The sequence below is a fragment of the Monodon monoceros genome, unplaced genomic scaffold (assembly GCF_005190385.1).
Source record: "Monodon monoceros isolate NGI ecotype Baffin Bay Population unplaced genomic scaffold, NGI_Narwhal_1 Super_Scaffold_18, whole genome shotgun sequence".
Taxonomy (NCBI): domain Eukaryota; kingdom Metazoa; phylum Chordata; class Mammalia; order Artiodactyla; family Monodontidae; genus Monodon; species Monodon monoceros.
This window is the reverse complement of record NW_021703774.1, coordinates 163,211,894-163,238,176: the sequence shown is the minus strand read 5'-3', so window position 1 is coordinate 163,238,176 and position 26,283 is coordinate 163,211,894. Positions and strand designations below refer to the sequence as shown.

At 42.9% G+C, this 26,283-nt stretch overlaps 2 protein-coding genes across 4 annotated transcripts in view; one reads left to right on the top strand and one right to left on the bottom strand.

Moving 5' to 3' along the window:
- The window catches only part of KDM1A (lysine demethylase 1A), a 64,279-nt gene extending 44,086 nt beyond the window's left edge, over window positions 1-20,193 (top strand). For both annotated transcript variants that reach the window (XM_029230083.1, XM_029230082.1), the window contains 11 exons: window positions 6,478-6,620; window positions 6,998-7,088; window positions 8,291-8,425; window positions 9,204-9,277; window positions 10,014-10,125; window positions 13,281-13,413; window positions 15,225-15,412; window positions 15,837-15,951; window positions 17,640-17,767; window positions 18,459-18,605; window positions 19,686-20,193. In XM_029230083.1, the coding sequence (XP_029085916.1) occupies window positions 6,478-6,620; window positions 6,998-7,088; window positions 8,291-8,425; window positions 9,204-9,277; window positions 10,014-10,125; window positions 13,281-13,413; window positions 15,225-15,412; window positions 15,837-15,951; window positions 17,640-17,767; window positions 18,459-18,605; window positions 19,686-19,871 (1,452 nt within the window). In that variant the 3' untranslated portion in view covers window positions 19,872-20,193. The remainder of the gene's footprint in view (window positions 1-6,477; window positions 6,621-6,997; window positions 7,089-8,290; window positions 8,426-9,203; window positions 9,278-10,013; window positions 10,126-13,280; window positions 13,414-15,224; window positions 15,413-15,836; window positions 15,952-17,639; window positions 17,768-18,458; window positions 18,606-19,685) is intronic.
- Window positions 20,194-21,702: 1,509 nt separating this feature from the next.
- Window positions 21,703-26,283, bottom strand: part of LUZP1 (leucine zipper protein 1) — an 81,025-nt gene continuing 76,444 nt past the window's right edge. For both annotated transcript variants that reach the window (XM_029229281.1, XM_029229282.1), the window contains one exon: window positions 21,703-25,701. In XM_029229281.1, coding sequence (XP_029085114.1) covers window positions 25,546-25,701 — 156 coding nt within the window. In that variant the 3' untranslated portion in view covers window positions 21,703-25,545. The remainder of the gene's footprint in view (window positions 25,702-26,283) is intronic.

Here is a 26,283-nt window from a genome sequence, read left to right as displayed (position 1 = left end):
ACGAAATGGGATGCGTTCCTCCATTCTCTGTGGATACCCTCAGTGGAAAAGAGGGTGATTGATTTGATGGTTCTGTTGTTAGTACATAGAAATTAATTATTCCATCCTATACAAGGCCAGCAGTTAACTCAGAGTTATTAATATCATTTGTAATATTGTCTTAAGGACATATCACCATACTCAGCCATTTTGCTGCTATAGAAAAAAAATCATGTAGTAAGTGGTTTTTGTTTTGTTACCTTGTTATTGTTTTAATAACAGTCACAAGAATCCCTGAAAGAGTTTGCCTCTCTCTTCTCTCTGGTCCTGGACTGGCAGCTAGTATATTGAGCTTGTATGTTTGTTTTTGACAAAGGAAGCTTATTTTATGGCTTTGGTTTACTAGAACAGGGCTTTCTAATCTGGTTCTACTATAGGATATTCTTATAAATAGAAGTATCTTCCAAGCCTATAAAAACAATCAGAGGGCTTCCCTGGTGGCGCAGTGGTTGAGAGTCCGCCTGCCGATGCAGGGGACAGGGGTTCATGCCCCGGTCTGGGAAGATCCCACATGCCGCGGAGCGGCTGGGCCCATGAGCCATGGCCGCTGAGCCTGCACATCCGGAGCCTGTGCTCCGCAACGGGAGAGGCCACAACAGTGAGAGGCCCGCGTACCGCAAAAACAAAACAAAACAAACAAAAATAATCAGAGCTAATAAAGCAGGTGCCCTCGGATTAACTGATGATGGAGTTATCCTCTGAATTATGCAGTTTTAAATAGATATGGGTAAGGTTAGGAAATAGGGTAATTCATATTTCAGGAGCATTTTGGGAGTCACCAGTGAGAGGACTGAAAACATGGATTGGTGGGGGAGACTGGAGAAATGACTGTGAGTGTTTTCTGCATCTCCTATATAGCTAGTAACTTGGGGGCTTTAGATTCTAGTTTTGTGTTTGACTTTTTTTGAGTAATGAAAAGGTATCTGAAGTGAGTGAGTGTGTGAGAGAGAGAGACTCTGTGTGTGTGTGTGATTATTGAGATCAAAAGACTCAGTAACTACTTAGAGAAACAGAACCTGATTATGAGGAAGAAAGATAACACTTAAAAGGTAACGCATGCCAGGCTTCTTAGAAATACCATTGATTGGATACACTCAGTACCTACCATAACTTAGCAAGTTTCCACTTTTATTCATAGAGAGTGGTGCTTAAGTGGTTATACTTTTGACAGAGGTATCTTGGCCGTTTCAGTTTTCATCTTCCTTTTTGGAAACATCTTTGGTATCTTTAAGGAAGTCTTTCTCTACCCTTTAAAATCATGACTGCCAATCCCTGCTTTTTATAAATGTAAAAATCTCATGCCTTCCTTTAATGTTTTTGAAGTTGCAAAATAAGTTTTTTCCCCTCAAATATAGTTATAATATTGACTTTTCTTTTCCAAACTATATTAATTTATTTAACAAGAATTTACTGAGTACCTCTGCTATGTGCTAGAAGTTGCTGGGGTGCACTCCTTAGACATGCCATGTGTGCCTTCTCCACATGGCTTAGTCCCTGCTCTAGGAAAGTCAGTTATTTACATCCCCTAAAAGATTCCTTATGAGGTAGAAGAAGGAGAGGGAGGCAACAGTCTCCATTTATAGAATCACATTGAATTTTATTTGAATTAAGGATATACCTGTTGTCCTTATTCTCCCTTCAGGGTTAATAACAATATCTCATTTCCCTTAGCTATTTGGGAATCTGGGTTAGAAACTCCTCAGATGTAAATTTCTTTTTCCACTAATCTTTCGTTTTACCGTAATTGTAGAAGTGCATGGGGATGGGAGAGGTGGAGGTTGACTGTGGCCTCTGTTGGCCAGATTTTGCCATTACAACTTTCTTCAACGTGTAATTCTTCCTGAGGATTTCTCTGGCTAAATCTCAGAACTTTGAGTACCTGGAACCTAGGTACACTTAACTCCATTTTTGCTCTGCTGCTAGAGAACTTATGCAGACTGGAAGTATGACAGATGGGCAATGTTTTTGAAGACCTACCAAGCTTGTGATGATAGAATGCAACCAGAGGTAGAACTAAGGAGAGCTGTCCTTCCTTTGAGATGATTTCTTACAGAATCAGGGACCGTGTCCAGAAAGTTGTTTGGCTCTCCCAAAATTTATTCTGCATGAGCCAGTCACACAGGCTTCCCCACCCGGACCATGTTCAGGGATGCTCCATATAATCCATCCTCCATATATGGATGCTCCGTATAATAGGATCAAAACAGTCAGGATTATACCCCATTTAGAGGAGTGAGACTCACCCAATTTTTAGTCTTGAAGGAACCATTTATTTGGAGCCTTTCATTGAGAAATAAATGGTTTTGAAAAATCATAAAATCTGTTTCAAGCAATAGCCTTTTTGTTTGATTCTTTGCTAGGAAACTGTATCAAAGGTCCTTTCCCGAAAGACTGCTTCTTCGTTTGTTGTTATGTGTTGTCACTGTGTTGTAATAAAAAATCCAGCTGTGTAAAATGTGGTGCTTAAGCCTTGGTAATCATTTGCTGAGTTCCCTTCTGAGGATGCAATTTAAGAATATACAATAGAACAGTCAGGTTAGGGCTTCCCTGGTGGCGCAGTGGTTGAGGGTCTGCCTGCCGATGCAGGGGACACGGGTTCGTGCCCCGGTCCGGGAGGATCCTGCGTGCCGCGGAGCAACTAAGCCCGTGTGTCACAACTACTGAGCCTGTGCTCTAGGGCCTGTGAGCCACAACTACTGAGCCCGTGTGCCGCAACTACTGAAGCCCACACACCTAGAGCCCCTGCTCCACAAGAGAAGCCACCACAATGAGAAGCCTGCACACCACAACAAAGAGTAGCCCCCGCTCGCAGCAACTAGAAAAAGCCCACGCAGCAACAAAGACCCAACACAGCCAAAAATAAAAATAAATAAATAAATTTATTTTCTAAAAAAAGAATGAATGGTCAGGTTAAACTAAAATTATTGTGACTTGTGTTAGAGATTGCCAGTATTTCAACATCCTTTCATAATTATTTGTGGAACTAACAGAGTCCAAGGGTTCTCACCAAAGGGAAAGAAATGACCTGAAACAGATATGTAGGGGGTGCTTAGGGTAGTCAGTTGCTAAAGTTCTTGTCATTGTCTGAGTGTGTCAAGTAGAATATATCTAATAGATTAACTTTAGAAACAGAGTCAAGGTTTAAATACATCAAAAACACATTTTGGTTTTCTCCCAGTCAGTATTGGTGTCCTAATGGACAAGTATTTTATTTACTATTTTCCAAATATTTCTTTAATTTTAAAGTGTAATTTTAAAATTAATGGGAAAAAATCCAGGTTTCAAAGCTACCCCTGGTGTCACTGACAACATTCCTATAACTGCTTAGCAGAAAATGGATGGGACCTGACTGCTGACGGGAGCCCCGAGTTAGAGGGGGTGTCCTGGAGATGCAGTCATGTCATTCTGGTATCAGATGCAGCAGTGATCTTTTGGTTTGGTGTTTGTTTGGTTTGATTGTTGTTCTTTTTCTCTTGTACTGAAATTTGCTTATTCCTCTCTGCTTTCTGCACTGTCTCCTTTTACCACCCCCCCCCCCCCCCAAAGTGCCTTTCTTTTGCCCATTTCTGTGCCTTGACTCTCTCATTTTAGTCTCTGTACAGTCTGTTCCTTATCTCTGTGGTAGTTGCAGCTTCTGAGCTCACAATGCTTCTGTCATGCTGTGTGTTTAAAGCCTTGATTTTACTGGCGTCTTACAAAACGAAACTTGGCTTGGCTGTGGGCTCTTATTTACAGTTTATTTCTCTCTCTGCTGCACTGGTTAAAAGGACACTGTCAAGGTATTTTTCTTTCATAATTTTTCAATTCATTTTCCTCACTGTTTACAGTAACCCATTAAAAGCTTGAAACTTAAATCTTTCCCTTCCAAAGATCCCGTCCATCATACATTCCCACTGGTTTGTTGTTGTAGAGTTGCACCTGTATGTTGGGCTGGTGCCATTTGAGTATTTGTCATTGAAAGCGCATGTAAAAAGTCAAGTTTTTTGTCGGGGGTGTGGGTGGGCTAAAGGGGAAAGTGTAACGAATCAAGTGGGCTGCTCAGCAAACAGAGGGAAGAAACAAAAGGTCAAATTTGGTCCCTCTAACCTTGACAGTGTCCCTTTAAATATTTCTGTACCACACACCCTGGACCCCAGATACTGAGCCTTTGAGTGCTGCGTACTTTTTCAATATGAACTTCCCTATGTGACTGTCACTCTAGCTGTAAAGATTAGAGCTTGTCTAAAGCAAGCCATCCAATTGACACTGGAAGAGCTTTAATCTGTACCATTTGCAGACTTGGCGTATTGGCACTTTCTGTCCTATTGTAGAGGAATATGTGATCTGGTCCCTCTTGCTGCTATAGCATCCTCCTGCTAGGCATTTTAGAAGCCACATGTAGAAATATCACCATTTGTACTACAGGAAAAGCAGTCATTCATATTGCATCTGTGATCAGTGAAGATCGCATAACTATGTAGATTTCATATTGAAAATGTGATTGTTTCCTTTTTAAAGGAGCACCAAATTTAGAACCATCTTTTGTAACATCACTGCGGGAATTAAACACCAAGCAAAATTTCAGCATTGCTTTGAGCTGTTCTTTATGTGACCATCATATATAGAGTATATGTAACTGACGGGAAAGTAAATGAAATTCCTGACAAGAAGGTCACTTCCATCAGCTCTGATAGCTGTGTAATCAAAACAAGTAGCGATGTCACCAAGAGCTCCTTTCTTTGGCCCTGGACTTGAATGGGTAGGTCAGATGTGTTTGATCCACCAAGCCCTAGGTACCACCCTGATATATAAATGGCACCAAGCATCCAAAGCCTGATTCACTGCCTTATTTCTCAACATAAACCAAAAGATTCTCAGGGGTTTCTATTTCTAAGGCTAAGGGGGATTCTCTAATTCATAAAGATTTCCTGATCTCTCCCATGTGTGATCTTTTAGAACTTGATGCTTTAAAATATTATTTTGATTGAATTAGTTATAGTGTCTTGTCATCATTTACAGTTCCAAAGGAGAGTTGCAGTCCTTTTCCCTTTGTTTTGGTGCAGATTATACTTCTCACCATATTCTTTCTGGCTATACCATGGCTCATCTGATAAGTTACTGCGTGACTCATCAGTGAAGGGGCAGAGGCTAGTGCTTCGAAAGCATCCATTGAACTGGGAAGGGCACAACTGAAGGAGTTGCAGATGAGAAGCAGAGTTTTACTGTGATGATCTTGTCCATAATAGTTACCTCTAATTGTAGATCATTCTTCCTCAGCCTTAGTGATTATTAGGGCTTACTTTCATGTTTTGTTTTCTTGTTACCAATTTTAGGTTGATGGTAAAGTGAAAATCCAAATTTTGAATCTTGTTTCCCAGTTGGTGCCTAGCGCCTTTTTTTTTTTTTTTTAATGTATTTATTTGGCTGTGCTGGCTCTTAGTTGTGGCACGCGGGATCTTCGTTGCCGCACGTGGGATCTTTCGTTGTGGCATGCGGGATCTAGTTCCCTGACCAGGGATTGAACCCAGGCCCCCTGCATTGGGAGCACGGAGTCTTGACCACTGGACCACCAGGGAAGTCCCGATGCCTAGGTTTTTATGGCAAGAGATGCTTGCCTTAGACATGCTTTTTCCTTCTTGCTATTCCCATGAATTCAGCAATAGGATTGTAGATACAGTTTACTTTGGGGCTGAATTAAGCAGTAGCAGAGGAATTTGTGTCAGCTAACTGATGGTATCACTAGGTAGGGACACAGCAGGGATTAGGAGCATGGTCTTGCAGCTTGATGATCTGCTTTGCAATCTGTTCTCTTACTCCACAGTAGTGAGCCAGACCTGGTACCTCAGTCACTCATAGTCTAAGAGCATTGGATATTCAACTCTGAACTTAATTGGTGCCATAAAACACTATTACTCTGAGAAAGAATTAAGATGCTGTTGTGTTCTTATTAATAGCCATGAATTTCACTTCTCTCTTCCCTACTCATACCTGAAATTGTCGTCTTTGAGGGGAAGCAGATACCTTGGGCTTCTTATTTTTTCATCCTGTCCTTATTCTGGAAGATGCTCAGGTGTGTTAACATAGTCTTTGTTCTCTGGGACTTCTCCAGTGTGTTGTCTGCATGTCAGCCCAGCTTATCTCAGTGCATGTCAACTCCAGGGCATCTTGTGCTCCACATGACTTCACTCAGCACCAATGTGAATCCTGTGGCTGTTAATAGAGGTAGAGTCCCAGCTCTGAGGGCAAAATCGTGAGAATAGGAAAATATCTGGGCTGAAACATTTCATATCTCATTTAATGGAATTGACCACTTCATAGAAAAGACAGTTTGAATCGTCCTCAAAGGTTTCCCCTTTGAGATACATATTTTGACCTTTTAAACTGTAGAGCATTTGTGTTTTCATGGATGGTTATGTTTAGTCGTGTAAGGACCAACTCTGCCATACTTCAAATTTTCAGGTTCCTAAAGAGAAAGATGAAATGGTAGAGCAAGAGTTTAACCGGTTGCTAGAAGCTACATCTTACCTTAGTCATCAACTAGACTTCAATGTCCTCAATAATAAGCCTGTGTCCCTTGGCCAGGCATTGGAAGTTGTCATTCAGTAAGTACTTTGATACTGCTTGTTGTATTATAGATTCCGTTTATAGATTTGCTATTTAATGTTTAAAGTTTTCATCAAATCTTATTTGAGCTAGTTTTCACTTATTTTCTTGTGAAATAGTTAAATCCAAAAGTAAAGCTATTTAAAATAATTACATGATCCTTAAGGCTCTCTGGATTGTAAAATTCATGTCTTTTATGGTATTGAATTAACTGTATTTAACATAGCCTAGAAAATAATTTGCCACCAGCCAACTTTCTTATTCCAAAGTATTAGAAATTTTAGAGGGCCTTGATGCCATCAAATGTTTCTGATGGGCACCTGTCTTACTCAGCAAGGCTGGCTGTGTGGCCAGAGCATATATATTGTCTCTTCAGGTTACAAGAAAAGCATGTCAAAGATGAGCAGATTGAACATTGGAAGAAGATAGTGAAAACTCAGGAGGAACTGAAAGAACTTCTTAATAAGGTGAAATTTTATATTTTTTCATAGCTGAAGATGCATCAGTAGGGGGGAAGGCCTTTAATTTAGAAATTTAAAAGCATTTCTGATTTTTTTTCTCAATGGGAGAGAAAGTCTGCACAGCTCATTATTGTTAAGAAAATAATGACTAGCAAAAGGCACTGTATTATCTGTCAGTCTTTCTGTATGGCATTATTGGTAAATTGATGCTGGGGGAAATAGATCTTTCCTGTGTCAGGTTGCTGTTGCCTGTTGCAAAGCTGGCCTAGTGCCCTCTGCTGAAGTCTAGGATGAGAAGGAGATCAGCTGTGCTGGGGTTAAGTTCCCACTGATGAAGACAACATGTCAGCAGCCAGTACCATAATTCATTGGCATAATTATTTCACTTGAGGTGCCAATATGGGGATATTCCCCAGTGGTACCTATAAGGGGGCCTTTGTTTATGCCACCTTCCAGAGCCCCAGCTCCAGACTGGGAAACCATTTGTTTCTCCTCATCCTGCCAGCTGCAAACTTGGGGGCTTTATGATGCAAAATCTGGGTGCATCTTGTGACTGGACTCTTGCCTCATTCTCTCACTGTACCTCATTTCTTCATCTTGTCAAATGAAGAGGTCTCTGGCACACCTTCTTCATGGATTGTGGTATGGATGAAGTGAGAAGAGTGGCTAGAACATGGCCAGCTGGTGTGAAGCTCCCAGTCTCAAGCTTTAACCTTCACCCTAGTCTTGTGTAGCACCACCAGAAATCCGAAAAAACTAACATTGGGAATGGTTCTTTAAGGTTCTTTGTGCGATGATTTGACCTTTTACATATTTAAAAAAACAAATGATAACAATTTGTTTCCCAAAGCAATAGTTTACTTGGAGACAGTTTGTTTTTCCTGGTAGTTAATTTTTAATTAATTATATATTTTTATTAATGGGACATTCCTAGTTCTCCCATTTGTTTTGGAAAGCAGAGCCAATCCTCCTTATCTGATAGTGATGTGATACCTCTGTGTGGAGCCATATAGGATTTTTTCCTGTTTTAAAATGTCATTAAAAAATTTTTTTTTAATATCATGATTTGGAAGAGGTATTTAAGAATTCTATAGACCTTGCAGTATAACCCTGTTTTGGTATAATAGCAGTTTAGGGGAGGAACCAAAGTACATGCTTTGGTGATGAATTACTGTCTGGAATGGTAAATTTGTATTTTTCCCTCTTAGATGGTAAATTTAAAAGAGAAAATTAAAGAACTCCATCAGCAATACAAAGAAGCATCTGAAGTCAAGCCACCCAGAGATATCACTGCTGAGTTCTTAGTGAAAAGCAAACACAGGGATCTAACTGCCTTATGCAAGGTATGGTATACATACATGCCTCATTGATTTTAACTTGGAATCCTAAGAAATAGTATAGATCCGGGAAACTTTGGAAAAGAGAGAGCCACTAGCCAATCACAGGTGCCTGTAGTAAGAAGAAGAGGGTTTGGTACACAGGAGCTGTGGGAACTTAATGGGTTAATTTTGTCTGCTTTTTCTGCAGAATTCCTGCCTTGTTTTCACAGTGTCATCCTTTAGCTTACCCACATTTCAGTTTAGCCCTCTGTCATAGTTTATCTCTGACAATTTAAAATAATGGTAATGAACATGGACTTCAGAGTTATTGAATGGGGTCAAACTGTCTGGTTGAAATTCCTAACTTAGTATCTCCTAGCCATGTGACCTTAGACTCCTTAGTCACCTCATCTGTGACATGGTGTTAGTACTACCTCACTTGTAGGGGGTCTGAAGTGGTTATTCCATGCTCGGGACACAGTAAACGCACCGGAAGTGGTAGTCACTATTCTTTTTCATCCTTAACTGTGTAGCATACTAGTATGTTTCTTTATTTCCTCCTTCTGCATCCTCCCCCACCTCCCCTCCCCCACCCCCCTCAGTCTTAATTCTAGGCTAACATTGTAACTTGTCTCCAAGAACAACCATCCCTGAGCCCTGACCCAACCTCCAGCCTTCAGCTAAGGCACACTTGTAGATTAACCTGAACAGGGATATGGTCCAGGCCTTACACCTTGTGGTATAAATAACTAGGTGGGTCTCTGACCCATCAAGATCAACCCAGTTCTCTTAATTTTATCAGGAATATGATGAATTAGCTGAAACACAAGGAAAGCTAGAAGAAAAACTTCAAGAATTGGAAGCCAATCCCCCAAGGTAAGGAAAACACAAACGCTCAGAAAGATAGCTTTTACTGTTCCTTCTGTTAGATTTAAAAGAAAAATTACAAAGCACCCTGGGCTTTTATTTATGTTCAGTGAATGTATTGTAAATTGTTTAATGAATGGAAGGTATCTGTGCACATAGGACTATTTGTCAGGTTCCTTAATCCTCTGCTCTTATATTTTAATGTGTAACGGTGTCCTAGATACTTGAATCTAGGTATCTTTTTTTAAAAGATAGCCTTTTCCCATAAGATTTGATACATGAATGAAAATTGTCTTTGAGTGGTGTAGAAGGTGGTATTGCTTTAAACTCTCACCTCTTACATGGTGACAGTGTGCTGCATGTTGCATCCAGCCTCCACATACATCTACTCTTTTCTGTAGTCAGGGATGCTACCCATTCTTGCTTAAAAAAAAAAAAGTCCATGCTTTATTCAAAATATAAAACAAAAAAAAAATTTTTAAGTAAGCTTTTATAATGCAAGGTAACAGTATAAAGAAGACTTTTTTTTTCCCGGAATTACAGTCAGGCCTTTGCTTTATGCAGTAAGCTTGGCCTGCTCTAGGCAGCAGGAATAAAGGGCTTAATAAAACAGATACGGTCCTGCTTTTTGACTTAGAATTTCTTCACATAAGGCATAGTCCCACTGAGATCATCCACATCAGTCCATTGAGAATCGTAGTAATGTCCTTTAATAACCTTGTGCTCCTTTGTTCTCATTTTGCAGTGATGTGTATCTCTCGTCAAGAGACAGACAAATACTTGACTGGCATTTTGCAAATCTTGAATTTGCTAATGCCACACCTCTCTCTACACTTTCCCTTAAACATTGGGATCAGGTAAAATTCCCTTACCATGTATTTTGTTGCACATGTCTTTGAGAGGGCTCCTAAGATAAACTGTTAATTTGTTTGTATGTGTGTTTTTAAACAGTTTTATTAAGATATAATTTATATTCAATAACACTCACCTATTTTAAGTGAGCAATTTGATGTTTTGCCAGACTTACATAGTCATGAACCACCACACCCACAATTAAGATACAGAACATTTCTGTCACCCTGAAAAGTCCTCTTGTCCCTTTGCAGTCAGTCCCCAGCCCTCCTGCTCCTGGCCCTACGCAACCACTGATTTGCTTTCTGTCACTATAGTTTTGCTTTTTCTAGAATTGCATGTAAATTGGACCATACAGTATATAATTGTATGTAGCCTTTTGTCTGTACCTTTTTTTGATTTTGAGATTCATTGTTGTTGTGTATATCAATAGTTTGTTTCTTTTTGTTGTTTAGTAATGTTCATATCCATTGTATGGATACGGCCACAGAATGTACCCATTCACTGATACTTGGACAGACATTTAGGTTGTTTCGTTTTTGGCTATAAATGATTGAAGCTACTGTGAACGTTCATGTCTTTCTCTTGGGTAAATATCTAGAAGTAAAATATTTGGGTCTGCGGGAAGTAGATTTTTAACTTTATAAGAAACTTCCAAACGGTTTTCCACATCTCATTCTCAGCAGCAGTAGTATATGCCCGCCCCAGTTGCTCCATAACCTCACCAACACCTGGTATCGCCAGTTTTTAAATTTTTAACCATTTTAATGGCTGTATAGTAGTTTTTCATTGTGGTTTTAATTTGCATTCCTGTGATGACTAGTAACGGTGAAGCATCTTTTCATGTGCTGATTGGCCATTCATATGTCAATTATTTGGTGAAAAGTCTGTTCAGAGCTTTTGCCTATTTAAAAAAATCTGTCACAACATTGTTAATCAACTATACTCCAATATAAAATAAAAAGTTAAAAAAATTAAATTTATAAAACAGTTGTTTGTCCTCTTGTAAGAGTTCATTATGGTCTGTAAATTCTGGATACAGTTCCTTTGTCAGATTTATGTTTTGAAAATACTTTCTTCCAGTCTACAACTGGCGTTTTCATTTTCTAAATGGTATCTTTCAAAGAGCAAAAGTTTTTAATTTTATGAAGTCCTGTTTATCAACTCTTTCTTTAGGCTTTGTGCTTTTTGTGTCCTGAAAAATCTTTGTCTAAACTGGGATTGCAAAAATTTTCTCCTGTTTTCTTCCTGAAGTTTTATGAGCTTAGCTCTTATGTTAGGTCTATGACCCATTTTGAGTTAAATTTTTGTGTATAGGGCTTCCCTGGTGGTGCGGTGGTTGAGAGTCCACCTGCCGATGCAGGGGACATGGGTTCGTGCCCCGGTCCGGGAAGATCCGGACCGCGGAGCGGCTGGGCCCGTGAGCCATGGCCGCTGGGCCTGCGCGTCCGGAGCCTGTGCTCTGCAACGGGAGAGGCCACAACAGCAAGATGCCCGCGTACCGCAAAAAAAAAAAAAAAATTTGTGTATAGTGAGAGGTGAGGTAGGGTTCATATTTTTCCATATGGTTATCTAATTAACTATTCTAGCACCATCTTTTTTCCTTATTTGTTTTGGAGCCTTTGTTGAAAATCAGTTCTTCCATTCAATATCTGTCTATCCATAGGCCACTGTCACACTGTCTTGATTACTTTTGCTTTATAGTACATCTTGAAATCAGGTAGTGTAAGTTCTTCATCTTTGTTCTTTTTTGAAAGTGTTTTGACTCTTTTAGATCTTCTATAAAGTTTTAGAATCAGCTTATCAGTCTCTTCAAAAAAATACCTTCTGGGATTGTCATCTTAACAATAGTGAGTCTTCTAATCCTTGAACATGGTATATCTCTCCATTTTTTTAGGTTTCCTTTAATTTATCTCAGCAGTACTTTATAGTTCTCAGTGTACCAGTCTTACATATCTTTTGTTAAATTATTTTTAAGTGTTTTCAGTGTGATTTACTCTTGAACTGGTGAGAAATCACCAGGTTTCTTAGATGCTGAATGGACCTCTAAATCTGAGACTTTGGCCAGACTTAAGATTGTATAGAAGTAAATATTATATTTTGCTTACATATTTTCATTTTCATTATACATTTTCCTAGTAAAATTATTTTTACTTCTTCATCTTCAGGTTATGTCCTGGTATTCTTTAGAATTTGAATTTGGCAAGGATTGCACTTGCTAGTGGTACAAATCTTGTAGAATTTCCAGTTTCTTTATGGTTTTTCATGTAAATACTAAACTACCTCTAGTCACTGATCTATCATTTGATTTTGCAATATGTATTCATTTGTAATCGTATTAAATTTTGAATGTAGGTGATGTGAACTGATCCATATGGGGAACAAATGAGTCAGTCACTAAGTAGTGAGAGTTGTGCTGCCAGCCCAGTATATTTTTATCTAATTCCTAAGAATCGTGGTATGTTTTCCCCAGGAGTTTCATGAAATTAGAAATATCAACTAGCCTTCAGAAGTTTCTCTATTTGGAAAATTTTTCAGTAAATTCAAAGACATGAAATCATTTTGGGAATTCTTCCAGGCCAAATCTTGACTTCTTTATGGATTATCTTGGGCGAATCTTTATAATCCTAGATTACGTCTGGTTTGACCAACTTTAGTTTTGGAAGTCTTCCTCAACTTTAAAACCTGTAAGTTTAAGCCATAAAAACTGATTTTGCTGTTATGTAGAAGAAAATGTAACTAGGATGGTGAATCTGATACCCTACCACATCTATAGAGCATACAAAAGCCAAACAAACTTTTATGGTATCATCTGAATTTACTGAACAAGCTTCCTTCCCTCTCCTGCCCGCCGTGGGTAGTCTGGACTTGGTGGTGTAGGACTGTGATGATAAAAAGTCTATCACGGAAAAAAAGAAACTGCCCTAATCTCACTGCCCAGAGACAGCTATTAGTGACATTCTGGCGTTTTTTCTGTTTTCCCTTTAGTTTCCTGGGGCAGCTGTAGTGGAAGACTGAGTGATTATTCTTTAATTTCTGTCTTAGAATATTGACTTTCCACAAGCTGGTGTTTTTTCAGTGTTATTTTATAGGACTCAATATAAATGGTATAAGTTAGATTAAGAAAGTGTGAAAATATATTCTTTTCTGTCTTCTTTAGGATGATGACTTTGAGTTTACTGGCAGCCACCTGACAGTGAGGAATGGCTACTCATGTGTGCCTGTGGCTTTAGCAGAAGGCCTGGACATTAAACTGAATACAGCAGTTCGGCAGGTTCGCTACACAGCTTCAGGTACGTCTTTACTGGTAAGATAAATCTCTTACTTTGAAACATGATACTGATCTTTTGTTGAGTTTGACCTACAGAAAAAATTTTAGGTACATCTCCTGATAGAATGTCTCATAAACTATGATTCCTGAATTTAAAATTTTGCATTTACAAAAGTACTGAGGCTGTAGAGCCTTTAGAGGCTCTGACCCCATCATAGTATAAACCAGAAAATTGGGGCAATTTTTAGAGTCTCCAGTTTGTGCATATTAGTTTGGTATTATAGTAAACAGCCAGGGAGTTTGGATCTAATTTTGCTAAGTATGCTCTTAAACACCAGGATTTGGGCCCCTAGGGCTCCAGTGGGACCCACCCCTTGTATTTCACCATCTGCATCTTGGTTTTTGGCTTTTCCTGTTCAGGCGGGCTAACTGCTTAGGCTGGTTTCTCATTCTGGGAGCAGTTTTGCTGATAGGTTGACTTCAGAGATGAAATTGCCCTGTGATTCCTTTGGCAGTAGGCTCTGTGCTCATTACTGCTGCTTTCAGGGTGCGTTTCATGTGGAGTGCAGAGAGCCCATCATCCACCCACCTTTGGAATTAATAGTCTTGAACTCCTTAAGAAAGCTAGTCACCCCCGTCTCTAAGGGCTCTCATGACTAGTGGAGATGTGGCCACCAGTCTTGCCTTCCATGGCCCCTTTTCTAGAGTTGCTGAGGTCACCACAGATCATTTTTTTAACAACCAGTGAAACAGTTTGGGTTTTTTGGGGGTTTGGGGTTTTTTTTTTTTTTTTTGCGGTACGCAGGCCTCTCACTGTTGTAGCCTCTCCCGTTGCGGAGCACAGGCTCCGGACGCGCAGGCTCAGCGGCCATGGCTCACGGGCCCAGCCGCTCCGCGGCATGTGGGATCCTCCCGGACCGGGGCACAAACCCGTGTCCCCTGCACCGGCAGGCGGACTCTCAACCTCTGCGCCACCAGGGAAGCCCCTAGTGTAACAGTTTTTGATTTTAGTTTTCCCTTCAGAGGCAGCTTCTGGCTGCTGGTGTTGAGAAGATCTACAGGCTTAAATAGCCATTTGCAGGCAGGTGGAGAACAGTGAGACTAGCTTTTGTGTCATTTTCCCTAATTCTGTGGCCACAGAAAATGGGCATGTATGGAGCTGTCATACTTACTTTGAGCTATCTATGTATTTTTCAGAAATTATGTAAAGAGGCATTTACTGAAGAAAAAATTGAACACAAATGAGGGAGAATTACATTAACTTACTTTCAGTACCTTTTCTGTGGTCAGCTTTGAGTTCATTCACATCCTGGCAAGCTAAGCATCACTGTATATTCTCAAGGATAGCATGCTCTGTGGTTTTAGGCTGCATCCCTTAGATCGGCACCACAAGCTTCTGATATCATTCTTCTTTTGGTCCTTAGTGAGTGCCTAACCACAGTGGAGAGATATTGGTTCTATCAGGATAGGCATTTTACTCTTAATTTTGGTCTAAATTTACTTAACTTTGGTAAATGATAAGGTCCTATTATTAGTCCAAAAGATCCCCAGTGTATCAGTCGGGAAGGTGGGGTAGTATGGTGGTAGAGATCGAGGACTCTGAAGTTGACTCTTGGGTTTAAATCCTGGCACTTGTTACATGTATGGCCTTAGACAAGTTACTTCACCTCTGCCTCAGTTTTCTTTTGTAGAAAATGAGCAGAACTGACTTCACAAACTTGTAGTAAGAATTAACTGAGATAGCATGTAGATTCTACTGTGCACTAAATGTTCAGTACCCTTGTCATTATCATCCTTATCACCAATAAAGCCTTTTTCCTCTAACCTGTCAAGGATGTGAAGTGATAGCTGTGAATACCCGCTCCACGAGCCAGACGTTTATTTATAAGTGTGATGCAGTCCTCTGTACCCTTCCCTTGGGTGTGTTGAAGCAGCAGCCACCAGCTGTTCAGTTTGTGCCGCCTCTTCCTGAATGGAAAACATCTGCAGTCCAAAGGATGGGATTTGGCAACCTTAACAAGGTAACTTGCCCTAGGTGCCTCTCTACATACCCAGTGTACAAATATCAGTCTGATTGCCCTCCACCTAGAAAGGAGAGAGGTTTGCATTTTTGAACATTTTGCTGTGCTCTCAACTCTGTGATATCAGGGTGAGGCGTGTCAGTGCATTCACTTTAGTACCTAATTATATATAAAGTATCCATGAGGACTGTCTTCTGGGGTCACTTTTCAAACCCAAGCCTATAAAAAGAGAGTGCTAAATGTCTTCCTAAGTAGTACATTTATAATAGGGATTTCTAGCCTTATACTGAGAGTAGATTAGAAGGAACTTATTTTAGTAAGGTCTGAGGAAGAAGTACTTCCTGTTGAGGCACAGCTGTGCTTAGCTTAAAGCCATGTTCTCTGAGTGCTGTCACCAGCTTATGCGCTTCTTTTTTACAAATAGGTCGTGTTGTGTTTTGACCGGGTATTCTGGGATCCAAGTGTCAATTTGTTTGGACATGTTGGCAGTACGACTGCCAGCAGGGGTGAGCTCTTCCTCTTCTGGAACCTCTATAAAGGTAACGGCTTTCTAGTTTTAATCTTTTTACATCCTTATGGGAATAGAGAATTAGGAATATTATACCTGCCTTCAAGGAGCTCACAACCTAGTGGGGGATACAGTAAAGAGGCTGGCAGCCTCAGAACAGGGCAGGAAGTAGAGGAGTGAGAGTGAAAGCCAAGGCACTGCAAGAGAAAACATAGAAGAAGAAATCAGCTCAGCCAGGGGCTCGGGCTCAGGCCCAGGGAAACTTCCTGGAAAGGGAAACTTGTATTCCTCATTCTCAGACTTTTGTATCTGACTTGCCCCTGAATCTTTGATCACTTTCCCTAGAATGTATTTATCAAACTCCTACCTCCTGTTTTACATTCTTCTGTAATTGGGTTGTTCTTAGTTCTATGTAGAGCTTTTTTTTTTAAAAGAAGTATATTTAGATCTTACCTCATTCCAAGAAAAGGATGTAAGACATTCTCCTTTGCAGCAATATCAGGAGGCCTGGCCTTGACAGTGCAGACACATCAGTTAACCAGTTTGACTGACATGTGGTTCTTTTCCATCACTCCTCACTGCCTGGTACTGAACATCCTTCGCATGGCCAGGGCCACTAACTCCGCAGAGGAGCCATTTGCTCCCTGAGCACATTGTTTCCAGCAACAGCTGAGTGCTCTTTCTCTTCCCTGATCTAGGCCATCAAGTCCTGTCAGGGCCTCACTCTCTCTCTCAGACCTGTTTCTTTCCCACTGCCTACCTCCCAGTCCAGGCTACTCTTACCTCATACCTGTTCAATTGCCAATAGCCACTGACTGCTATCCCCACTTCTTTCTTTTGATGGCTTTCATTATCGTGGCCATCATGAAGGCTGAATAATCTGACCCTTCTTTTCTACTCAGCTTCTTCATTGTCCATGCCCTCCCCAGCCTCCAGGCACACTTGTCTGCTCTCCTGGAATCCTAAAATGTACCATGCTGTCTTCTGCTCTGGGGCCTCTGCATTGTACTGTGCCCTGGGCCTGGGGCGCTTTTATTTTTCTCCTTCTCTTCCTTCCCAACGTGGCATACTCTATGCAGCTTCAGGGCTTGGCCCAAATGTCACTATTTCAAAGAGACTTTCCAGGACACATGTATTCCCGCTGCCTCAAATGAAATTATGTCCTTGTATTCTTTTCTCTGTATTCTGTGTTTTCATAGCTTTTATCACAGTTCATAATTGTCTCTATGATTATTTTTGTTGTTGTTGATTTTGGAGTATATAGTCTAGTCTATAGTTTTTATATCCCTAGCATCTAGTGCTGTGGCTGTCACATAAGCCTGTTGCACACAGAGTCACGAAAAGGGTGAGTAAGGGTGATGAGTATGGCAGGGCCTGGGATGACAGCTAAGAGGATGCAGCCCTGGTCATGGAGATGTCTAAGAATTCTGTGCCTAAATATAGGGACGCTTGATAGCAAGATCTGAAGTTACATCTTCAGGACTTCTGTATTCTGCCAGGTTATAAGAAATGAAGTACATGAGTCACACTTCACTGTGGTTTGCCAGCACCCTTCTGGGGATAGGATTCAAGTTGCTGGCTCAGAAACATGTGTCTAGCATGAGTGGTGCATGTCTGTCATCAGATTTCAAACAGCCAAGAATAATGTGAGACCTGATAAGGAGGTACTTGAGAAAAGTCTGTAGGAAAACCCTGGAATTGTCCTTTCTGTTTCTCTAGCTCCAATACTATTGGCACTAGTGGCAGGAGAAGCTGCTGGCATCATGGAAAACATAAGTGATGATGTGATTGTTGGCCGATGCCTGGCCATTCTCAAAGGGATTTTTGGTAGCAGTGCAGTGCCCCAGGTAAGTAAGTAAGGGGCGGGGGCAGGTGAGGATCTGGGGTTTAGACTAAAGCAGGGTTTGATGTATCTTGAGTTGCAGCATAGATTCTTGGTCAGGACAGTTTCAGCCAGAATTGTGTGCTGGGTTTACATTAATGCTAATGTTTAGAGTTCATGCCCTAAGTATGGGATTGAGAAAAGCCCCCAGTAAATGGGCCAGGGGATTGAGAAGGCTATTTGCCGCATTTCTTTGCTTGTGTTGTCTGTTGTCTCTGCTTGTGGAATCATCCCCACCCCCAATGCCCCAACCACCTTTCAGACGAAGTGGCCAACTCCCCAAGGGAAGTCTCAAGAGAATCTCTTGGTACTTTTTTCTGTTATTCTTTCTTTAGGCCATTGAACACTTTTAAGTCCCTAATGATTCCTTTGAGAGAAGGCATATTAATGCTTCATGTGAATTTTAAAAGAGAATAGAGATCAGTCCCTGGGTATATCTCTGGATTCATAGCGAGAAGGCAATCTGGAAGCTTCCTTGCAGCCTGAAGGCATTTTTTTTATTTTATAGCAGCAGCATTCATCACTTGGCTAACTCTCGTGTCTCTTGCCTTTCTCTCACTTGTAGCCCCCACCCATCACAGCTTTTCCACCTTTCAGAAACGACCGATTTGTCTTTGGTGTCCAGTAATAACTTCCACTCATGGTTTCTCCTTTAGCCCAAGGAAACAGTGGTGTCTCGCTGGCGTGCTGATCCCTGGGCCCGGGGCTCCTACTCCTATGTAGCCGCAGGATCATCTGGAAATGACTATGACTTAATGGCTCAGCCAATCACTCCTGGCCCCTCAATTCCAGGTGCCCCACAGGTGAGAAACTGGCAAACTATACCTGGGCTTATTTGGAAAAAGGCCAGTATCCCAGGATTTCAGGGTAAAAATAGTGCCACTGGTTTTCTTTTTAGATTTTAGTCAGTCTTAGACCCTTGGACCCTTTCAGATAACCAAAAGCAGAGGGAAAGGGAGGAGCAATATTGTTTGTGTCTAATTCGTTACATGTTGGCCTTGTCAGTCTAGACAGTCTGTGTTCAGAATGCAAGAGTCCAGAGTAAAAACCAATTACTTTTTCCCTATTCAGACTTTTGTTCCTAAAAAACAAAAACAAAACCATCTTTAATTGTGCCCCATTTTGTACTGGCTCGTAGGATTGTTGCAGGATCCCAATTACTTAGGGGCCTCCAGGAATGCCCCTGAGAAATAACCTAACGTCTTTATGAGTAGTCAGGGTTTCTCAGGACCCTGTGGTAAGTAAGGCCTGCTCTAAGCTGAGAGGCCGAAGTGTTCCAGAATGAGAACAAGTGCTGTGTTCTCTCTGGTTCAGAGTAGTCGGGAACACCACACCTCTAGTAGGGGATACATTAGGCAAAGGAAGCTCTACAACTGGGTATCCCCCAGAATTAAACCGATAAATAAACACAGATGCAGTTAAGCATCACCCTAGAACTAAGGCTGGGCTGAGTTTTTTGTTTTGTTTCGTTTTTTTGCGGTACGCAGGCCTCTCACTGTTGTGGCCTCTCCCGTTGCGGAGCACAGGCTCCGGACACGCAGGCTCAGCGGCCATGGCTCACGGGCCCAGCCGCTCCGCGGCATGTGGGATCTTCCCGGACCAGGGGCACGAACCTGTGTCCCCTGCATCGGCAGGTGGACTCTCAACCACTGCGCCACCAGGGAAGCGCTGGGCTGTTTTATTGCCCCATTTCTACTTCTGTTTGTTCTAGGAAAATGCCTGCTGATAAGGGAGACCCTTTTTGGGAGAATGATGGGCCAGTAATGGGGTGGGGAGGGCAGGTAGTGAGCCCTCAAAATCCAACAGGAATTTGGCAGTTCAAACACAACAATAAGGCATATTTGCAGCCTGCTGATTTTCTCTAATTTTTTTTCCTGCAATAGCCTATTCCACGACTCTTCTTTGCTGGAGAACATACAATCCGTAACTACCCAGCCACGGTCCATGGTGCTCTGCTGAGTGGGCTGAGAGAAGCAGGAAGGATTGCAGACCAGTTCTTGGGGGCCATGTATACCCTGCCTCGCCAGGCCACACCAGGCGTCCCTGCACAGCAGTCCCCGAGCATGTGAGATGGATGTGTTCTAAGGGAAGAGGCCGATGTGTTTGTGTCTTTTGCTGCATAAGCAAAGCTCTTCTAGCAATATTAGATTCTACTGAGAAACTCACCCTGGCATCTGGGCTCCAGATCAACTGCTAGAGCTCCTGGTGGTCAGGTGGCCAAGGAGGTTGCCGCCTTTAAGTGACTTAGAGCTAGGGAGGCACTTGTCCATTAGTGTGGGAGTCTGTGTTCTTCGTTAGGACTGAGGCAAGCAAGTGCTGCAAGAGAACATCTTAGTCTCTTTGTGTGTGGTGGTTTTTTATATTTTGAGAATAAAACTTCATAGAAAATTAGTCTTATCTCTTTGTTTCCCCTTAGGTTTCGAGTTATATATAAGGCAGGGGTGTTACTCCTTTGAAAATGCCAGTTTTTATCCATGTTTAAATAAAGAGGATGTTTATATAAAGGAGAAAATGGTTTGGTCTGGTCAGAAGACAGGATTGAGGGGGGTTCCCATAGAAGCAAAGTGTTTCCTGGTCTGTGGGGCTAGACTTCCCCATTGGGATTGTGGGGTGACCGTCTGCCAGGGGTAGGAAACTGCAGGTCAAGCATATGGATATTAGGAAACTGAATGAATTTTCAAGATAAGACAAGACACAAGCCTTGACACAAAGTTTGGGTGGGCCTCTGGCATACCATCCTGGCTTTATTCCCCTAGATTCCCTCCATGGGTATGTGCTAACTTTCCACTTCTGTCCAAGGTATTGATATAAAAGTTTAAGGAGATCAAGGGTTTAGGTAACATAGTGGAAATTTTCTGTTGCTGCTGTAACAAATTATCATAGCAGACTCTGAAGGAAGATTCCATTTCCTTGCCTCTTTCAGATTCTAGTGACTGTATTCCTTGGCTTGTGGCCCCTTCCTCCATCTTAAAAGCACATTACTCCAATCCCTGCTTCCATCATCACCTTCTCTTGTTCTGTAGTCAGATCTTATCTCCCTCTTATAAGGATACTAGTGATTTCATTTAAGGCCCACCCAGATCTCTCTCCCACCTCAAAATCCTTAATCACATTTGCAAAGTCGTCTCTGCCACGTAAGACTAAAAACATTTTTACAAAAAGGGAACAGTGCCTTTTTCTTCCAAAGGGTTCCTAACAGACTATGTATGTTACTGTAAGTTATGTACATAATCTGCTTCTGGAAGTTGGATTTTACTCCCGTTAGTCAATTCTTCCCTATAATTAGTTTAAATGAGGTTTTATTCTTAGTAAGATTTAAGGGACATTACATTGGTGGTCTGACTGGAAGATGAAGATGGAGAGGGCTTTTTCCCTCGTCCTGGAATGAGTGACAACCATGGGAAAAACTTGCACACCAGGATCAGGGCAAGTGGTGTAACTATGATGTAAAGGTGAGAAGAGCATGTAGTAGAAAGTATATTGACTTTGGACCACAACCTATATTTGAATCCTAGCTTTCCCATGAATATTGTTACCTCAGGAGGTTAGGGTGTCTGATCCAGTGGTATGTGGTCTTTGAAGAGGTTTTGTTTTTTAAATAAACGACATAGGCAGCTTGGGAGACGACACAGATGATTGGTGTGTGTGTGTGATGAGAGAAGAGCCTAAAAGTAAAATGTAGCAATGAAATAACTGCTATATGATTCTAAGTCCAGTTACATGAGTCCGAGGAAATGTCCTTTCCCAAGCCTCAGCTATGTTTCCAGTCCTTATGGCATCAGTAATTGGCTGAGTATTTTCAGTAAATGTAAATGAAATATACTAGCTGCACCAGTGCACAGCAACAGCTGTACACAGAGATGACATCAAGAAAAATGGCATCACTGACTCACACTCACACAAAGCACATGGAAACTAGGGAGCTTTATTGGTTACATATTGTGCTGCAGAGCCAACAGAGGCAGCATTAGAGCCAGAGGATACATGCAGACAGGCAGCTTCAACTATACACATGCACCCAAGGAGCCCTGAGTCACTGCTCATGGCTTCGCCCTGGTTTCCAGCGACAGGGTCTGGCCTCCTTGGTCCCATGCTTGGAGCAGGAATGTAGGAGAAGCTGCTGCACCTAGACTCCAAGGGGCAGGGGAGAGACCAGAGCACCTGCCTGAGCAAGTAGGTGTGGACCGACAGATACTGATGTGTCCCCTAGCAAGGGGGCCTATAATGTAATAACAGTTTATTTGAGGGCTACTTCCCTAGCCCTCCCGATCTTTAAAATACAAAAAAAAAAAAAAAAATAGACTTTATTCTCTTAAAAATACATTCCATTCAGTACATGTTCTGAGCTGTGAAGCAGCAGGAAAGTAGGGCCCCTTTCCCTATGATCTTGGTTGTGAGGCTTTGAGGAGAATCCTGTTGTTCCCCACCCTGGGGTATTTAAAAGGTAATCCCTAAAAGCAGCTCTTCCAAAGCAGTCTTGTCAGAGTAATGATAAACCCACACCAACAAAGGCAGCTGGGGACCCAGGGGCAGGGTCCCTATTCCTTTACTGGGAAACGATAGCACATGGCACTAACGCACTAAATATAAAGAACTAAAACTGCCCCAGGATGGCAAGTCCAAGACCAACACAGACGCTCCCACACCCCACGAGGGTGATAGCGTCACGTGCAGGCCTGCCTGTGGCCGAGGCTGGAATTCTTGGCCCCACTGCAAATCCCTGTGGCCCACCAGGAACTGTTTCCTTGCTACACAAAAGCAGAAACAGCCGCAACTTCTCTGCCCACCGTCCCTGCAGCTTTCTCTGGTGGTTTCTAGTACCAGAGTGGTGACAGACAGGCGGGGGCAGGTGGAGGAGACCAGCTCCTAGCACTGAGCCAGCTCTACTTTCTCCAAGCAAGCAGCTCTGGAGTGTCAGCTTCCCAGACCTTACTAGGAACCCTCCCACACCCCATACACCTGCCAGTAAAATTCCGAGTTAGAGCCAAGCTGCAGAAGAGGCTGGTCATAAAAGTGGATTTGTTGGCTGGGACAGAGGGAATATTTGGCTTGATTAGACAACTATTCAACTACCAGGTCTCCCATTTGGAAGTTTCCCGCAGGACCCCTGATGGTGAGGCCTGGGTCCAGACGGTCACACCTAGGTTGCTTTTCAGAAACAGGCCTTCCAACTTTGGAATTTGACAGCCAGCCTTGCCAGCCATTTGAAGCCCAGAGGAACTGAGCCTCTAGCGTTCACTTGCTATTACAAATATATTTTCTGCAATGCTGAGGACATTTAAAAATAAAATCTATTTTACAGCGGCTCTAGAAAGTGTGCAGATTAAGGAAACAATATTTATCCTGAAATAACTGTTACAATCAAACCCTATTGCACTCAGATTTTAAGACAGCAGCCCCAGCAAAAGGGCACCATAGCTGCCCCTCTTCCACAGAGCATTCTGGGTGGTGGCAGATGTTGGTGCTGCTAAAATGTGGAAAGATCCAGACTTTGGCACCAGGAGCTACAGCACCAGAATCCAGGGCTCCCAACGCCCAAAAAGACAAGAATTACTGGCGAGATCTTTATAGGCATCGTTTGGCGCCCTTCTGTTTCCACCAGCAACGAACCACAGACCTAATTTCCTATAGCCTCAGTTGACCGCCACAGGGGTCTGTTTCCTTTGGACTCTCAGGGTTGACAACCAGTTAAGAAGAATGGCAGGAAGGCTACAAGTGAGAGGTTGCAGCCTTGAGCCAATGACCCAGGAAAAGCAGCAGGAAGAGATTTTGAAAACAGCATCTTGAGTCTGAGGCAGCAATGTGAAGAAAAGGCAAAAGCCACGTGACAAATACCCTTAGATTGGCAAACTCCAGAAAATGGAAGTATAAGCAAAACACTCCTGTCCATGAAAGTCAAGTAGGTGCTCCCCAAGCCTCCTCCAGGATCGCCAAATCTGATGCAGACAAGGGAGGGGCAAACGCTGGTTCCCACCCTGAGCGGAGGCAGAGAAGATTCAAGAAGCACTGGAACAGGAGATATACACACCTTGTGCTGTGGAAAGCACATGGCCTGCTGTGTGGCACTGGGCAAGGTTGATATTGAAAAGGGCCGCAGAGACCATCTAACCTCACCCTTTCACTGTATAAACTGGAAAAGTGACGCCAAGGGAACTTCTCTGAGTTCATCCTCATGACATTAAAACACGGGGAACTGGAAAGAATAAGGCCCAGGAAAACAAAGGCGATGGGAAGGACACATGTAAACCCATTTGGACAATACCTTACACGATTAAGAATCACCCCCCACAGGGAGGAAACAAAAATCTTAGAATGCCAGATTTAGGATCCTTAGAGACCATCCATTTCAAAGAACTCATTTTACAGATAGGGAAACTGAGGCCCCAAGAGGACAATGACTTGCCCAAGGTCACGTAGCAAGGAAGTACAAAGCCATGAAGAAAATTCAGCTTTCCTGACTTCCACTCTAATGCTCTTTCACTATGAAGGAACAGTGTCTGCTTCATAAAGGTAGCCTTTGAAAGGGGATCCCTTCTTTGAACTGAGAATGCTATAGAAAAAGCAGTGCCAAGAATGTATGGTTCTTTCCCCACGTGATTGGTATAAGGAATCTAATCCATTTTTCTTTATGTGGCTTCCTGAAAGGTTTGCTACATTTTGAATTGTATGAATCTAGGGCCCTTGATGGCACGTATTACCTTTCCTCCAATGAAGTCATCATAATGATAGTTGGTTTGCAGAAATCATGGGCCCACTTCTGTAGGAATGCATCAGCTTGGTAAAGTGCGATACCTCCTCCACGGGGGATGAGGAGGAGGAACAAAGTCCATGCCTTTCATAGAGCGATTGCTTTGTGGAGTGACTAAGGGGAAATCGCTTCTTCCTGTCTACTTTCCCCTGTGCTGGCGCTTCCTAGAAGGCAGAGTATGCTGGGTCAGGCCCAGGTTCGTCTGGGAGTATTCCAAAGGAGAAAACAACAAAGTCAGCCTGAAGTCTCCAGCCACAGGAGAGGAGCAGGCAAGGCCAGCAGCATGTTGGTGCCCAGGGAAGGAGATGCATGAGGCTCGTGCACTTCCAGGTGCCTTTGGAAGGTGAACAGAGAGCCGGGGTTGGGGGGGGGGGGGTGATGTCATTCCAGTAGGTGGGTACCTGTGTGCTCTGCCCCCAGGAATCAATGGTCAGCCCGGGGGCCCAGTCAGAGAAACTCCAACCTAAAGGGTAGTTCCATAAACCCCTGTAAAAGTCTGAGGAACTCCACAGGGGAAGAAATGGAACCCCCTAGGCGGAGCTGATGGCTGGTGGGTGCATAGGCCCCTGGGGCAAATGAGGAGTGAACTGGATGCAGTGAAGAGACTAAGAAATCAGAACGTTAACCACAGAAGGGGTTGCCCTATGACACAGAACCCACCAAGGAGCAGAGAAGAGATTTGGCTGCTGTTGTGTGGCGGGGATACAAGGGGTTTCTATGTCTTTCCTCATTTGGGGGCCAGAGTGGCCCATCCTACCTGGGGGACGGGGAGAAGGAGAGAAGACTCATGCATCAGGGAAAGATGGCCCTGGGTGACCATGTCCAGCTTGTAGTTTCTGATTCCCTCTGGCCAACTGGCAAAAAAGAAGCCACAGCCTGGCTCTCTGCCAGTCTCCCAGCCAAGGCCTGGTTTCTACCCTGGCTCCTTCACAGGGCAGGAAGGCGCAAGAGCTGAGAAGCAGGAGCAGAGGAGACAGCAGACCTCACCAGCTGGCTCAGTTTTCCTCAGCACAGGGCCTGTTTGGCCGTAACCGTTCCTCAGCCCGGGGTCGCCCAGGCTCGGGCAGCCCCGGCTTTGCAGACAGTTCAGACCTTTCGAGGGAGTTGTGCAGTCGCCTGTAGACACTGAGTGTGCAGTCGTCACCTTCCTCCTGTGCCAACAGATGACAAAAGTCAGCTGCAGAGAACAATACAGTGAATAATAAGACACCCTCACTCCCCATCCAATGGCCCTCTCTAACAGGGAGATGTGGTGCAGACCAACCACAGCAGAACTGCAAAGGACTGGCCAATATCAAAGTTCCACCTATGAACTCCAAGCTGCTGAGAGCTCCTAGGGTAGACTGGGAGGCTCACAGCTGAACAGGAGCCCTAAAAAGGGACAGGACCAGGACCAGGAACAGGGCCACTGGAGTGGGACCTCCACGTAGGGGCCAGCATTCCTGGAGTGTTGCACGTGCAGGCTGCAGGCCTCTCAGGGTCAGAGCCATTTGCTTGCTGGAGAGGCAGGGAAGTATGAAAAGGAAGCTGGACAGCTCTTATCCTACTTCCCACCTACAGACTACCAAAAAGCTCACATATACCTTTCCTACCATATCTCATCTCATATGTGCCCCTCACCCTGTATTTCTCAGACATCCACAGTTTCAGCTTCATCCAACTTTCTCTGCACTCGTCTTCTACCAGAATTCTGCTTTTTAATGTTCTTGTTGCTCCTCCCCAGCTAATGCAGA